Source organism: Cydia pomonella, chromosome 22, assembly GCF_033807575.1.
Source record: "Cydia pomonella isolate Wapato2018A chromosome 22, ilCydPomo1, whole genome shotgun sequence".
NCBI lineage: Eukaryota > Metazoa > Arthropoda > Insecta > Lepidoptera > Tortricidae > Cydia > Cydia pomonella.
Window position 1 is genome coordinate 7,728,091 of NC_084724.1, and position 17,036 is coordinate 7,745,126.

Genomic DNA, 17,036 nt, shown 5'->3' on the forward strand with positions numbered 1-17,036 from the left:
GTTCGCACCGTCTGTATGACTCTACGCTCGTTTTAGAAAAAAAAAATACGATTAAAAAACAAGCTGTGATAACTAAACTTCATTCTTAAATCTTATAAAACGTTGTATTTTTTCTTAATTTCAAGTAATCAAACGGTATTCAATGTAAATTGTGCGTATTGTAATGTTTACGCAACATAACCTCTAAAAGTATCGAGTGCAGTGTTTGTTTTTAAATTGTTCGTGATCAATGGTGGACTGTGGCAATGAATCATACAGCCATGGAAAGAAAGCGGCCGACTGTTGAAAGTAGTGCTAGGCGACAAATTTTAACGGCACTGTTAGGTAAGAGAAAGTTTTTGTTTTATAATCGACTAAAATTATTTCATATTTTTAACGCATTCTTTCAAACTTCTGTAATAAATTTCTTCGTATCTATATTTATAGTAATGAATGTTAATTTACCTTAATTAAATATTCTCACAGCTGTAGCGATTGGTTATGCGAGAGGGTCGTTGTTAGTTCTTGCAATTTCAATTTTATGTTTTTAATATTTTTACTTAGTACCTAGTTTTAATACCTTAATATATAGTTATGTGTTTTACTAGGGGGCAAAGTTGTTGTTTAACCGCTCGTACTAATATCTATATCAGAGCAAGCGAAAAATTTCAAAGTTGAACCAAGAGCGTAGCGAGTGGGTCGAAAAGTGAAAAATTGAGTGTTGCGAGTGATTCAAAAAATCGAATCTTAAGTGTTGCGAGGGCTAAACAAATTTGAAATAGTGAAACACAAATTTTTTTTCACCACACCAACCCGAAGAAAATATTAACTGTAAACAAAATCAATTTCAAATGAACGTCATTAAATATTTTTGATTCAATTTTCATAATTAAAAAAAAAATCTACCAACTAACATAAGGAAACCACAAAATTTGCACCCGATTACTTTGCCCCACATGTGGATAAAATGCAAATTTCTCATCAGTGTTTAAACAATCAAGATAGCCTTTGGCAGCTAGTGTGGTGAAAAAAAAGTAAGGACCTTGTGTGGACTGTGCGATCATTGCCCGGAGCATTAGAGCGGCATTTAAGAGATTGGGGTGGTGAGTCTCGGTCCAGATCTTACTTTTTTAATACCACGCCGGTGGCAAACAATCATATGGCCCCCCTGGTGGTAAGCAGTCACCGTAGGCTATAGACGCCTGCAACTCTGCAACTCTTCATGGCGAACGGTGCACACTCCTTGCACGAATTTCTTTGCATTCGAATGTATGTAGTGTACAAGATCAAAATTGTAACAAATTTTAAAATTAGAATCGGCCTCGGTCAAAAACATTGCTATCTGTGCAACGCGGCAACGGTGCTAGAGTCAGTCAAGCTAAGTTAGCAGCGATTTTGATAGCCCAGCTGTGCAAGTGTTAAGTAAACATCATAATTTCATGGAAGTTTGACATTTAAAATAACACTTGCACTGTCTGGGCTGTCAAAACCACTGCCAACTTATCTTTGTCTGAATCTAGTTTTTTGCCATCATTTGCCAGAGATGAGCCGAAATCCCATTTTAGCAAAGATTATAAATTACATAAGGTAGGTCCAGCCAAGTCATTGATCACAGCGTTTAACTAGATGGCTGTACGTCGTGTAGTCAATTAGTTAACTTTGACATTCATGAACGCACGGTTAAAAAAGTTTTTGGCAAAAATTTCATTTTTGGTACAAGCTTTTATCGCTGACTGTACTTTTCTTTCCACGTGCAACTAATACTCATCGAGCAAATTCTAAAAAACCCAAACACAATTAGGTTGCGTTGTTTTATCACAGAGTTCCTATGTCCACCTCTTGTCTCCATCATCAGATCAGCTCGATGGTACCATAATAGTGCATTGTCACCCGACTTACATATGTATGCAAATTTTCAGCTCAATCGGAAACCGGGAAGTGGATCAAATTTAACTTGCAAGATTTGATTACAGACAACGGTCAGGTGAAAGTAAATAAAAGCTTGTAAAAAATGGCTTGCCGAGCATAATTTAGATATTTATATACACACCTACAAAAAACTATATATATTCAATTTAAACCTACACAGAGGAAACCTTTAGAACTGGAACCAACTACAAATAAATAAAACATTATTTTAATATTATTTGACATTCATTAAATAAATATTTATTATAATAATTTGACAAGTTAATTTAATCAACATTATTGTAACGGTGCATTGTTAACGTTGCTTTTCTTGAAGTTACTAAATTATATTATGAGATTCACTAATACTCGTAGGTTACTAAACTACTGACAGGTTAATTTTATTATTTTACCTTAATTATAATATGTAGACCAGCATTAATAGAATAAAACTGTACTATTGTGTGCCCTTACAGGGTGTCATGAACTGGCTATATGAAATGTAACACCTGATTATGTACATGACAATGCAATATTGAAGATTACTAATGACTAAATGAATTTGATGATTTGATGTTTAGAATGCTTCGGCATCCGGTGTGATGTTTAGAATGCTTCACTTTGCCCGGTCTTCGGCATCCTCAGGTGTGAGATTGTTATCTCCCATGTCCGCTGTCATGACGTCCTCTTAGGCCTATCGCAGCCGCGTGATCTAGGGCCTTGGACAGTGAGGTTGAGGCATCTATTTCCGATAACTAACACAATACAATGTTGAAAAAAAAATGTTAATAAATCTTCTTAATATCGTCTAATTCATTACGAAACCAGCTTAAAACCACTTCAAATATGTCGCAGATGGTTGATGATAGTTGGTCGGTTGAGGTTTGATGGAATGTCAAGAATTGAAATGAATGAATAAAGCTTTATTAATTCCAAACAGATTAAATAATTATAACGACAAAATGACCTTACATGCTATAGTGGTAGTCATCAAATGGAGTAATTTAGAAAAATATATATATCTAAATAATAAGAGGTATAAATAAAAGCCCTTGGAGGAATCTGGTCTTCAACAGAAGGACATGATGTCACGATCCTCAGCATTGAGGGACCGACTGAAGAAGAGACAAATAAAAATTAATAGAATAATAAATTGGAATAATTATATAATTTTAAATACGTCAACAGCATGCAGTAATTTCATTAATATTATTAAGATTTGATAATCTGTGAGGACGCCCTTCGGGTAAAAGCCTCCTCCAAAGATATCCAGGTTGCCCTATCCTTCGCTATGTCTAGCCAGCCACCAAGTATTTGAAATAGTATATCCTATATTTTATGATTTGTGTCGTTTTAGCTATGGCGTTCATCAAGTATCATTAATCTACGTGATCGTCTATCTAAGTCGACAAATAATTTTATTTCGACGACTGGTCTATGAAGACCCACCCTGCCTCTGAATCCGATGCTTCTGGATTCTAATCCTGGGCATTTATTCGTGATATGAGCACGGATATTTGTTCCTGAGTCATGGTATTTTCTATGAATTATACGTATTTATCGTTGTCTGAGTACCCACAACACAAGCCTTCTTGAGCTTAATTTGAGCACAGCGGTGGGCCTTAGTCAATTTGTGCAAGAATGTCCAATATTTATTATTAAAATAGGATCAGTTCAAGACTCTCGACCGATCGGTAATCGACAGAGTGTGGACTATTTTAGTGCCTCTTATAATTCCTTTAAAATTATGATAGTGTCACCTCCATACTTCCTCACTGCAAAATAGACGCAGATCACGCAGAGTTAGCTTAGACGCTCTCTATATTTTAATATTGATGCTTCTTTGAAACCAGCAGGTTAATAAAAATAGCATTGGCTCATAACATAGTTGAAGTAGGATATTGCATATTACAACATGTGTCGTAAAACGAGACGCGGTATGGCAAGCAAATGAGTGTAGTATTTAATCGTATCTGGAGGCGTATTCAAGTGTTAAAAGTATGTTATTGGTTTAATTTTAAACCCATTCATAAATGCGAACGAGGTAGTCCGAGTTATACCAACAATATGATATTTAAATAAATTAAATACGCCTCAAACAGAGCCAGCCTGTGGCCAGCATTATGAAAAGAACGCCTCTGTAAGTACCGATGTGTACGGTTTATTGCAGAAAACTACAAGCAAATAAAAACTGAAAATGGAACGAAAAAAACGAAAATTGAATGTCATTATTTATCTGTCTCTCTATCGCTTGAGTACCTATGCAAGAGCCATATATCTAAGGACGGGGTTTACGGACAATAAGAATGGGGCCAGTACAGCGGTGTCACGCACATGAATTCGAGTCAATCATGCAGTCTAACGCGATGCGCCACAACGCTATTGGTTTATGAGTTCGCATCACGCGTGCGATTGGTCGCAACTATTTGCGTTAGACTGCACGATTGGCACGAATTCGTGACCACTGAACTAACACCATTCTTAGTGCCCGTAAGTAAAGATGAATCGCGAGTAAATACCCAATTTACCCACCGGTGTATTTACCCGCATCTACCCAAATGGACGGGTAGACCTATTCCTTCTTGCACATGTCGATTTGTGTTAAAATTGAGATATATACCGAGTTAGTGGTTGTAATTATTGTGTGTTATTTAGAAAGAAACGGTTTAGTGATACTCCGCTCTCAGATATTTACCCGGGTAGTTACCCATCTCTACCTGTAAGGCCTGTCCTTAGATATATGTCAATGGCAAAAGCCTTAGAGAGGCTACGAATCGTTCATCGACAAATGCCAAACGAATATGTAGAATAAATGAATAAATGTATCAGGAAATCAGGATGACAGATGCAACGGAAAGTCACGTGACTACTTCCATGATCATTTTAAGCTTCGATTCGCGTTTTCTATTAATGGTTGTCTTCTTGGCCCCCTGCTGTGTTAGTTACGCCATTTGGCAATAATATTATATACTATTACCTACTACAGTGAAACAAACACTGCCTGTAGCGCCTTCATGAAGCGCCATCTAACGGTACTCGCGTGAATCAATAACAGCGAAAAACTACCACTAAGCGAACTGTTCAAGCACAAACTAGATGTAGCGACACGCTACACTACATAAACACTATCACTTATGTACATACAACTTACAGAAACCTTTTTAACTGACTAAAGTCTTTGTACTTAGTTTAGTAGACAATTAATCATATAATAAACAAATCTTATATTTAATTTTGTAGCTTTAACAATAATATAATCTGTTAAAATAAGAACCGCACCATTTCGATACTTCTCTGAGATTCCCACGTTACAGGCTCAGGGCCCCTACCGGGAAAATCGAAGTTCGTCAATTGCGGGCATTTTTCTCTGTCACTCTAATAACATCTTAGTAAGAGTAAAAGAGAAAGATCACCGCAATTTGCGAATTTCGGTTTTCGCGGTAAGCCCCCTGCCTCTCTTGTAATGCCAAATTCTTGAAATAAATAAATAAATATATATATATATATATATATATATTTATTATTGTTTATTCTTATTCAATCACTTGTAAATGTCTTAATCAATTGTTCACAGCAACAATCCCTACATTCACCTACGGCATTCAAATTGGCTGGCTGTCGCCAACCCGTCTCCACCTGAAGGCCGCCGGCGTAACAGACAGCGACATCTCTTGGTTAGCGGCCGCACTACCACTAGCGGCTATATGCGGCATACCGTTCTTTACCTACTCCAGCGACCGATTCGGGAGGAAGATCTGTATTATCACCGTGTCTCTTCTGTCTTGTGTAAGTCCCTGCTGAACAGAAAGAGACAGATATATCCCGTGACCAACACCGACATCTCTTAGTTAGCCACCGCACTACCACTTGCGGCTATATGCGGCATACCGTTCTTTAGCTACTCCAGTGACCGCTTCGGGAGGAAGATCTGTATTATCACCGTGTCTCTTCTGTCATGTGTAAGTCCTGCTGAACAGAAAGAGACAGATATATCGCATTACCATTACCACTGGCTATATGCGGCATACCATTACTTAGCTACTCCGGCGACCGATTCGGGAGGAAGATCTGTATTATTACCGTATCTCTTCTGTCTTGCGTAAGTCCATGTTGAACTGAAAGAAACAGATATATCCCGTGACCGACAGCGTCATCTCGTGGCTAGCGGCAGCACAACCACTAGCAGCTATATGCAACATACCGTTCTTTAGTTACTACAGCGATTGCATCGAGAGTAAGATCTGTATTATCACCGTGTCTCTTCTGTTATGTATAGGTCCCTGCTGAACAGAAAGAGACAGATATATCGCATTACCATTACCACTGGCTATATGCGGCATACCATTACTTAGCTAATACTCCAGAGACTGATTCGGGAGGATAATCTGTATCACCGTGCCTCTTCTGTCTTGTGTAAGCCCCTGCTGATCAGAAAGAGACAGATATATCCCGTGACCAACACCGTCATCTCTTAGTGAGCCTCCGCACTACCACTAGCGGCTATATGCGGCATACCGTTCTTTAGCTACTCCAGTGACCGCTTCGGGAGGAAGATCTGTATTATCACCGTGTCTCTTCTGTCATGTGTAAGTCCTGCTGAACAAAAGAGACAGATATATCGCATTACCATTACCACTCGCTATATGCGGCATACCATTACTTAGCTATTCCGGCGACCGATTCGGGAGGAAGATCTGTATTATTACCGTATCTCTTCTGTCTTTTGTAAGTCCATGTTGAACTGAAAGAGACAGATATATCCCGTGACCGACAGCGCTATCTCGTGGCTAGCGCAGCACAACCACTAGCAGCTATATGCGACATACCGTTCTTTAGTTACTACAGCGATTGCATCGAGAGTAAGATCTGTATTATCACCGTGTCTCTTCTGTCATGTGTAAGTCATACCAAGTAGCTATATGCGGCATACCATTACTTAGCTACTCCAGCGACCGATTCGGGAGGAACATCAGTATTATCACCGTGTCTCTTCTGTCTTGTGTAAGCCCCTGCTGAACAGAAAGAGACAGATATATCCCGTGACCGACAGCGCCACTCGTGGCTAGCGGCAGCACAAACACTAGCGGCTATATGCGGCATACCTTTCTTTAGTTACTCCAGTGACCGCTTCGGGAGGAAGATCTGTATTATCACCAGTAATGGAATGGTATAGACAAATCCTGTAAAACAAGTATTTATTATCAGTTTTTAAACGCTGGTAACATTTTAAACAAGAGCCAAAGAGCTGCTTAAGTTAATTTTTTTATTATTATTGTCATTTTTTAAATGAATGGCGCCATACATGACTGGAGCAAAAAACCACAGTTTTAATTGGTTAATAATATTGAAACCAATTGCAGTAGCTGTCATTAAATACATAGAAAACATAAAGGATGAATTGGACATTCAACTTTTAAAGCGTAAAGCGGTAGACATTTTACAGGTGTCGGTGAAATATCAAAAACACTCCAAATTTTCTCTTAAATGTTCCTTGATTGGTGCCGTTAACATTATAGTATGCAGTGAATAAAGAATTAATCGTGAAACGCGTATAACCACCATTTTGGAGTCAAGGGCTGGTAGTCCACGTGCTACTTCTACTTAAAGGCCTGCTATCGCTTTGTAAGAGATGTAGGGCTAAGATGGTCGGCTCTTTATCATTTGTCACCATGTCTGTCACGTTCCAACAAGTATGTAAGTGCGAAAGTGACGGGCATAGTGACAAGTGATAAAAATGGAACCATGCTGCCACTGCTGATAAAAATCACCGTACAGTCTTGTACTAACCGTACAATTTTAGTCTTATTTAAAGCTCCTAACACCTTGATACGGCGAAATAGTCTCACTAGACAGAAGCCATAGTATTAAAAGAATGAATGAATGAATCTTATATTCTTCCCACGCCGTGTGTTGCCGTTGCGTACTTATTGCCAGTATGCGAAGTTGGTGGTGGGGGAATACAAGCGACGCCAACGGACAACGTGGTGAAAATATGAACTTTCGTGGGACAACATCTTCGTACTATTTGGCAGCTGCCAACTGTCAAATAAGCAATATGTCCCACACCCACTAGGGCAGTCAGCAGTGACATGGTCATGCACAGAGAAAATTGTTCCGCCACCACATAAAGTGATTTGTTTTCAGTTTGTTTTACATTCGACGACAACACATTCTTACAGTTGTACAGTGTGTATCTGTGACGTATATCTTTCACGTAGATGTATGGAAACAAATATTGACATATTATCCACTTAGCAAAGAACATAAGCTGCCATACAAATAAACTTGCAAGACAAGGTTTAATTTTACTAAACGTATTTGCATTGAATTAATTAATTTGCATAATCATATTGTTTCCAATAATTATTATAATGTCACAGCTAGGTTTTAGAACTATTTGCATTGAAACAAAAAAAAACTTGGTGATAAATAATTTTCTATGACTACGTATCTGCTATAGTTCGTGTCATCCACGATGACGCGTAGATTTGTCAAATCTAACCTTTAATAACATGACATTATAAGTCAAGGCAGGCGTCTTCGTGAATGACACGATCTATACAGTGTGAAAAGGCGGAAATAACGCACCCAATTTAACATTTTATAAAACCTTTAATTATCATTCTAATCGAGTACCGCTGGGAAATACGTATAGCCATAGAAACCATCCAATAATCAATAGGCTTCCCTTGATTTTTTGGTAGGTAATGGCGTTTGCGAGCGCTTTTCTTTAGAGATTAAGATCCAAGTCCTCTCTAAGAATAATAATTATACTTCTTATAGTATGAAAACGAGAATCACTTACACGTAGGTATATATGTAAAAACATTTCACGTTAAAACCAGGGTGCCTAGCCAATTGCTTGCGTAACGATAACGAAACGCTTTGTGTGTCTCTATCCCTCTTCCATTAGCGCGACAGTGTCAGTTGCGTTGGTTCGCTATGGAGCGTATACGATTGGCATGTCAGCTACGCACCTAGGATTCCGGCGCTTATTTATTCCCGGCAATTCTATATTCACAGATATCATGGACCATCAAACTAGCCACCCTCTCCGCCCCATTACTGATAGTCGCGCGCGCCATCGCCGGCGTGGCAGCGGCTGGCTGCTTCGTCGTGGTACCTGTCTACGTGAAGGAGATAGCTGAGGATTCCTGGCGGGGCGCCTTAGCTTCTCTTACTATGACTGTCTGCAAGGTACTTTCTAACCCTAGACTTTCTCTGAACTAAGAAGAAATGCCGGTGTGGCTGCCGCCTTTTGCTACATCGTGGTACCTGTGTCGAGGAGATCGCTGAGGATTCCTGACGAGGAGCTTTGCCGATACTTACTATGACTGTATGCAAGGTACCTTCTGAATACCTTAGATTTCTCCTGATCTTTTAAAATCCTGTGAGTTTTAAAGAGATCGCTGAGGATTTCTGGCGGGCAGCGGTGGCGCCTATTGTTCTAAGACTGTCGCAAGATACTGTTGCGTCTCTTTTGTGAGCTATCAAGATTGTCCCAGATTTTCCTTTAACTAGAAAAATAGGGAAGTATTTATTATGCTTTCTGTACACGAAGGATTGTCCTTCAAGTCAGAAGCGAAAGCCCTTAAAGATGTGCTGGGTCCTTCCTGGTCGTAATTGCCAGTCTATGCCAAGGAAATCTTTGAGAACATAAACGTACCTACTGTGAACTTGTGAAGTCTCTTCTATCAGCCGTCAGTTCCTACACCCAACCAGCACCAGATGGCCGGTTCCCATATTACAAATAGTTTCTTCTACATCACATTTACGAAGTTACGAATATGAGTTCAAGAAGACCCTACCTGTTTTCCATAAAACAAAACTTATTCTGGATTAGAAGTCAGGTAGATCTCTGGAAAAAAAAATCGGTATACAAAACGTAGGTATTTGTGTAAGAAATTAGAAACTTGGGACGTAAATTAAATAGTTTGTATGAACGAATATACGGACGGACAACTGATGAGTGCTGATACGTGAACTGATAAGTGCTGGAACAACCTTCCACCTCCTATTTGGGAGAGCACAGCTGTTCTTCAAATCTAAACTGAAAACACACCTAATAGCTCAACAGGGTATTGCTGCCTAAGGGCATCATTCTACATAGCCTCAGTTCCTAAATATTATTAACCCCAAGTCGATATCTGGGTACCGCAATATAATGAACTCGTATGTGTAAAATGTATACCTTAATAGCTGTAATTTATAAGTATTTATTTATTTGATATTGCCTATTGATAACTGATTATTTATTTTATTATTATCTGTCACACAAGTCGCGCAGTATGCCGTTCCGCTCACCTCGCTGGCTCCACAGAAAACCAGCGCCGTTGACAACGCTTAGTCGTGCCAACTGCAAAGCTGAGTGGAGACCATTTCAGCCTCACATCCTTAGCTGTTCTGTATTCTTCAACTTCCACTGTTTCTTTTTTATTTCTTGTTGTTGTTAATGTTTTTTCTTCTTTGTAATAATTATTCTATTATATTGATGCTTATTATGTCCCGTTGTCTCCCTTCATTATTCTATGTATTTCTATGTATATTGTGACTACATTGTATGAAAGGTGTTACATTTCTTAGTTTTTAAAAACCATAGCCTACCACGTTAATGGTATGGTGATAGTATGGAGGTATGGTCTTGGTGATTCAGGCACGGAACCGTAGAAAAATCGCAATATCTTTTTTGATCTATCATTAGACCCACTCGACTATATTGAGATTCATTGAATCTTACTAACCGGCAGCCTTGAGGTATATTTGCTGAATAATTATACTCAAGGGCCTCATTCACACACATTCGATTCGAATTAAACACAAGGCGCTTGGAACCTAACTTATAGTAAATAGGTACAGCTAATATTAAGGTGAATTTTTCGGCTTAGACTGGTGGGGTGAAAAAAGTTAACCTGATATTTGCCCAACTATACCTTGTAGTAAATTATGTGGCCTTTAAACCTCGTAGGTAACCACTAATAAGTTCCTCGGAACTAAATGTACCATATAAGTACCTATCATTTAATATTCAGCGGTCGTTTTTCGATGAAGGCGATCATCGCGAGGAAACCGGATTAATTCCAATGATGCCTAGTTTCTCCTCCGAAGGTCAGGTGGTTTTTATTATAAAATACCTTCATCGGTACTTATGATTCCTTTAGCGAGGATTGGAAAATCCGACAATGATAATACAATGATGATGATCTAGGCATACGGTAGACGGTAGCGTGCATGCCAATTTTTGGTGATCAGATTCGGTAATTATTTAGATTTGTTTGTCAATTTAGTTTAAGGACTTCTTCATAATGTTTATGAGGTTTACAGCTCACAGAGCCACTAGTTTTTTCGTATAAAATTAACTTTGACTTGTTTTTGTTGAAGCTAGGCGTCATCTTCGTGTACGGGCTGGGCACGTGGCTGCCCTACACTCACAACCAGGCGGTCTACTTGACCGTGGCGATCGTCCATGCGCTAGCCTTCTGCTTCATGCCGGAGTCGCCTAACTACCTGCTGAAGCGAGGTAGAGAGAAGGTAAGAAGGTTTATTATTTATTTATTTATATTCCTAGTTCAGGCGCACCGCACGTAACAATGTAGGTACACAATATGTAAAAGAACATGCATACTTAATGTAACATTACTTTACATTAGCAATAAGGTTTTCTCAATAAATTATTCTTATTCTTAATTCAAGTGTATGCTGCATTTTTTTCAGAAAGCAACCCAAACGATAGCCTGGCTTCGTAGCCTCAACCGAGGAGAAACATCCGTCCTTGATGAAGTGCACAAGCTCAAAGACGAGCACAGGCGATTCGATGAGATGCCCAGGGTCACGCTGTGCAGTATAAGTAAGTACCAATGTACCTATCTATAGATAGATCCAGCTTGCTTTTTTTGGTTGTGTCAAAGTCAGTACGTATAGGTAAATGAGCTGCCTGATTTGACGCGTTACTGTCGCCCGCGGACATCAGGAACATCGGAGAAGCCACTTGTGCGTTGCCGACCCTTACCCTGAGTTCTTGCCTGCTTCTTTAAAGTTCTTCAGATCATTTTTATCGGCGATTGTCGATAAATCCTTGTCATTTGGCTACGGCTCCTATAGTACGTTCGCGCTAAGAATGAAGTAAAATCATAATTGTCCGCCGCCCTAGCAGCGCCCGTAACCAATCAAATCGTCCCTATCGAGAATAGCCAATAGAAATGATCAGAAGAACTTTAACGAAGCAGGTAAGTACTCAGGATTCTCAAGGGTCGACGACGCATAAGTGGCTCCTCCGATGTTTCTGAGGCAGCTCATTTATAAATACTGACTTTGACATAACAAAAAAAAATCGAAGAATTAATTCCCAGCAATCTGGAAATCATTTTAATACCTTCATTTGGTCCTCAATGCGTGTAATCCGATTATGCGCAATCCCAAGTGGTGTGACATTTATTTTGGCCTTTTTTAGTTTATGCCTTTTAACTCAGAAACGGTACGTCTGACGTCCGAGAATATGCTCTAATCGTGATGAAAGTTGTAAAAAATGGCCGCCATTTTGAATTTCTTTAGTTTCAGTATGATCATGTTTAAATTCTAAAAAGTCTTTTGTCAGTTCACTCGGAGGCAAAGATTGTTTAACCCTCGTGCCTTGAAATGAAACCCTCGCAATGCTCACGATTCCACTTCTCGATTCCAAATGTGGAATCTTTCCCTTACTCGGGTATCAATATTAGCACGAGCGGTTAAACAACAACTTTGCCCCCTTGTAAAACAAATAACTATTAAAGGCCATCACATAAATGATTATCACTTTGCTAGGTTCCAAACTTCCCATAGACGTACCAATGTGCCAAAGCAAATTTAAAAAAAATGCTAAGTTCCCATAAAATGTTCTCGATATTTTAATTTTATGTTACTCAGTAAATACATTCTTAAACTGAATCATAATCCAACGGTTATTTGTAATTATGAAATTATACGAAATTATAATTACCTGCGTTATAAAATAATAGTTTACGGCAAATTGAGCTTTAATCCAATAGAAATTCGACTTTAATTACCTTAAGTTTTCCACAGCATGAACAATGTTTTTGTGTGTATTGAGATAGGTAAAATCTCGGAAATACAGGCGTAGGCTGAATGTAAACACACATAAATGCGCTAATCTGTAGTGAGATTATTGCTATACTTAGGTACATAATTTTATAACAATGTTTTCGTTATTAGCTAAGTGTTATATTTTAAAATTTATATGTGTAGATGTACATAGTTACATATACAAATATTCTTTATCTATAAAAAAGTACCTAACTGTGATACCTACCTACTTGCTTAAAAACTTAGTGTAGACACGTGGGCGCCGCCAAGGGGGGGCAGGGGGGCAGCTGCCCCCTTACGGAACAAAATGTTTAACTATAGGTAAGGTATGTGAAGCGTTTTAGAAGATAAATGTGCGAAAATCGTAAAAGTTTAATCAACTTTCTTTTATTTCAGTACGGGACCGGGCCACTTTCTCCGCTCTCCGGGTGACGCTCATGCTGATGGCGCTGCAGACCCTCTCCGGGTGCTTCGCCCTCATGAACTACGCGTCCGAAGTGTTCGCCAGGGCCGGCTCGGTGTGGGACCCTAATCTGCTGACGCTGCTCATGGGTTTCTTGCAGTTGGCTGGGTCGTTCTTCACCACGGTTTCCATCGAGAAGTTTGGGAGGAAGGTAACAGTCGAATTTATTGAAGAATTTCACGACCTCATCCAACCATCCCCTTTCCATCATCGTACTTCCAGGCACGGGGAGCAAATACACCCGTTCGTTGTATACGTTCCATTTGTCCGATCAAAAGATTTGCCTCGTTTTTTTTGTGCGGACGGCTAAGGAATGGAATGCGCTCCAGCCATCTGTATTCCCTAACAAATATGACCTCGCTCTCTTTAAAACAAGGGTGAATAAGTAGGCTATTACTGAACCGTTGAGCTCCATCTTAGAGGCTCTATCCTCACTTTCCATCAGGTGTGACTAGGGCCAATCGCCGGTAAGTTTATGTTTAATATATATAAAAAGAAAACTGAATTAAAACGGGTCACAAAGGGGTCAGCCTTACCTCTTGAATGTAATATAAGTAGAAAGTGTCTCAAAAACTAGCCCCAAATATACAATTTTGATTTACCTATTTTGTCGTCCACAATAACGATACAAAATCGGCACAAAATGTCTCGAGATTTTTCCTTACTGTCCACGTACATTTTGGTTTCCTGCTTGGTTACCGTGGAAGATCACAATAAAGTATAAAAGAGCCCATTCTATTACTAAGATTGTTAGTGATTTCATCTAAAGTACTGTTGGGACAAAGGGGCCGTAACAGACGGGCGTACCGGACCTCGACCTTGGTGCAGTTAAAGTATCTCTTTTTCGCTCTCATTAATAGCTGCGTCCTTAACAGACATACGGCGGACCACCTTACACACGATCGAACGTGAGCCGTATCGCGACAAGTTCCGGTGCGGCCGTCTATAATGACTTGTAACTGAACGTTCGAAATCAAGCAGTCTTTTGGCTGATACGTATGATGACTTTATAAACCTTAACATTTTCTTCCCTAGATCCCACTGGCCTGCAGCTGCGCCGTGGTGTCCCTCTGCATGATCGCCCTAGCTACCTACTTCCTCACCCATGCGGGTCCGCGATGGCTTCCCGTGGTATCAGTGTGTCTGTGCCTTCTGTCGTATGGCGCGGGGTTAGCTCCCGTGCCGATGGTGGTTATGGCTGAGGTGTTCACGTACCAGGTAAATTCTTCTGTCTGATTTATGTATACTACGATTAGCAATGATAGTGGAAAAAGCATTTTTACGTCACCAACGCGAGGAAAATACTAACTATGAAATACCAATCAAATACAAACTAACGTAATAAAAAATGTATCAGTCAAAATCATCATTTAAAAATCATTTCCACCAGCTAACATAAGGAAACAACTTAAAATTTGCATCTGATTAATACTTAGTCTCACATGTGGATAAAATGCAACTTTCTCATTACATAGTTTTTGAACAATCAAGAGGGCCTTTAGTGTTAAAAAAGCATAAATCGGCTAGCTAGCTATCGGGCCATAATAGTACATTACAATACATATGGTGCTACTTTACCGCACTAGTGCGAAAAGCTGGCTCTTTAAAGTTTCGACATATGGACGGAAAGTGCTCATTCCCGCACGCGTGCCTTCGGTCGTGTTTTAATTTATAACAACTCGTTGCGAATTTCCTTTTTTCTGTACTTGTATCGTAAATAACTATTGTACTTATTTATAAAGACGAAACTACAAAACTTAAAACCTAGATTTAAATATAAATAACACTAGTCTTAAAATAAAATACTAAAAACGATTCCCCTGCTGGACGGTGCCGTAGATGCTAGCAGCATTTCCTCGCTGTATCGCAAGACTATTCTTTGATCGAGGAAGCTGCCAGCTCTCGGTCACCGGTGACCTTAATCCTAATCTATTCAACATTTCGTCCACAGATGCGAGCCCGCATGGCCGGCGCGTCCATGGCGTTCTCATTCTTCTGCAGTTCCATGACGGTCCTGTTCTACACGCCCACAGCGAGCGCGTTCGGTGTCCACGTGGTGTTCTACGTGTTCGCGGCCGTGACGGCGTGGGGCGTGCTGTACACGGCGCTGTGGGTGCCCGAGACGAGGGGGAAGAGTCTGCAGGAGATTAGGGAGTATTGGGTCAAGCCCGAGCCTGTACATGTATAAAAAAAAAGGGTAAAACTTGTTTAAACGATACGGCCGATTGATCCGCACGAAACGACCGATCAATTATGGCAGTAGAAAACAAGTAAAAAAAAACCGGCCAAGAGCATGTCGGGCCACGCTCAGTGTAGGGTTCCGTAGTTACTCTTCCGTCACAATAAGCTAAACTGGAGCTTAAAGTATAGTAAATTGTTAACCAAGGGATGAAACGGTACCTTTCACGCGAGTTAAACAAATAGGCAAATTTGCATAATCAGTACCTAATTAAAGTAAGTCTTTTTACTATGAAGGGAAAACTTTTTGCGATAACTCAAAAACAGCTAAACTGATCATGTCCGCTATAGTTTTCATTTAATGTTTTTCTTAAGCTCTACTTCCACGATTTTTTTCATATTTTTTGGACCTATGGTTCAAAAGTTAGAGGGGGGGACACATTTTTTTTTCTTTCGGAGCGATTATCTCCGAATATATTCACTTTATCAAAAAAATGTTTCTTGAAAACCCCTATTAATTAAAGACCTTTCCAACGATACCCCACACTCTAGGGTTGAAGCGAAAAAAAAATTTCACCCACACTTTACGTGTAGGGGTTTCCCTACCCTACACGTAAACCTACCCTACCTACCTACCCTAAAAAAAATTAATTTTTTAGATTTTATTGTACGACTTTGTCGGCTTTATTGATTTATATATCCATGCCAAATTTCAGCTTTCTAGCACTAACGACCATGGAGCAAAGCCTCGGACAGACAGACAGACAGACAGACGGACATGGCGAAACTATAAGGGTTCCGTTTTATGCCATTTGGCTACGGAACCCTAAAAAAGGATAATGGAAATGTTACTTATCGTTAGATACAGGCAAAATGGCACTTTCGGCTATGCCCATACGACAAGTGTGATAGTTTGTGGAAAATATTCCTTCCTTCCGATGTAACACCTCCTTTAATAGCTTTTACAGTACATATGGGGCTACTTTATAGCACTAGTGCGAGAAGTAGCATATTACGTTACTGTGTCGAACATTTAAAGGGCCATATGTACTGTAAAACGTTGTACGATACATGTGCGAATAGGTAATTCGCAACTCGTGTCGATTTAAAACACTCCCTTCGGTCGTGTTTTAATTTATCGCCACTCGTTTCGAATTTCCTATTTTTCGCACTTGTATCGTAATGTACTATTACAGTACATATGGTGTTACTTTACCGCACTAGTGCGATAATTAGCACATTATGTAACTATGTCGAAAATGTAAAGGGCCATATGTACTGTAAAACGTTGTACGATACATGTGCGAATAGGCAATTCGCACTCCCTTCGGTCGTGTTTTAATTTATCGCCACTCGTTTCGAATTTCCTATTTTTCGCACTTGTATCGTAATGCACTATTCACATCGTAATTCATTACAAGCTTTTTATTAA

At 39.5% G+C, this 17,036-nt stretch overlaps 1 protein-coding gene across 2 annotated transcripts; it reads left to right on the forward strand.

Moving 5' to 3' along the window:
- On the forward strand, nucleotides 1-15,635 carry LOC133530158 (facilitated trehalose transporter Tret1-like). Of its 2 annotated transcripts, XM_061868015.1 has the most exons (8): nucleotides 1-324; nucleotides 5,462-5,673; nucleotides 8,911-9,084; nucleotides 11,266-11,415; nucleotides 11,599-11,731; nucleotides 13,360-13,577; nucleotides 14,462-14,644; nucleotides 15,378-15,629. In XM_061868015.1, the coding sequence occupies exons 1-8, from the start codon at nucleotides 246-248 to the stop codon at nucleotides 15,612-15,614; spliced, it is 1,386 nt and encodes a 461-aa protein (XP_061723999.1). In that variant the 5' UTR covers nucleotides 1-245; the 3' UTR covers nucleotides 15,615-15,629. The 2 variants fall into 2 exon arrangements, with proteins under 2 accessions (XP_061723999.1, XP_061724000.1); XM_061868016.1 differs by lacking the exons at nucleotides 1-324; nucleotides 5,462-5,673 and adding an exon at nucleotides 6,766-6,888 and having other exon boundaries at nucleotides 15,378-15,635.
- Nucleotides 15,636-17,036: the final 1,401 nt, after the last annotated feature.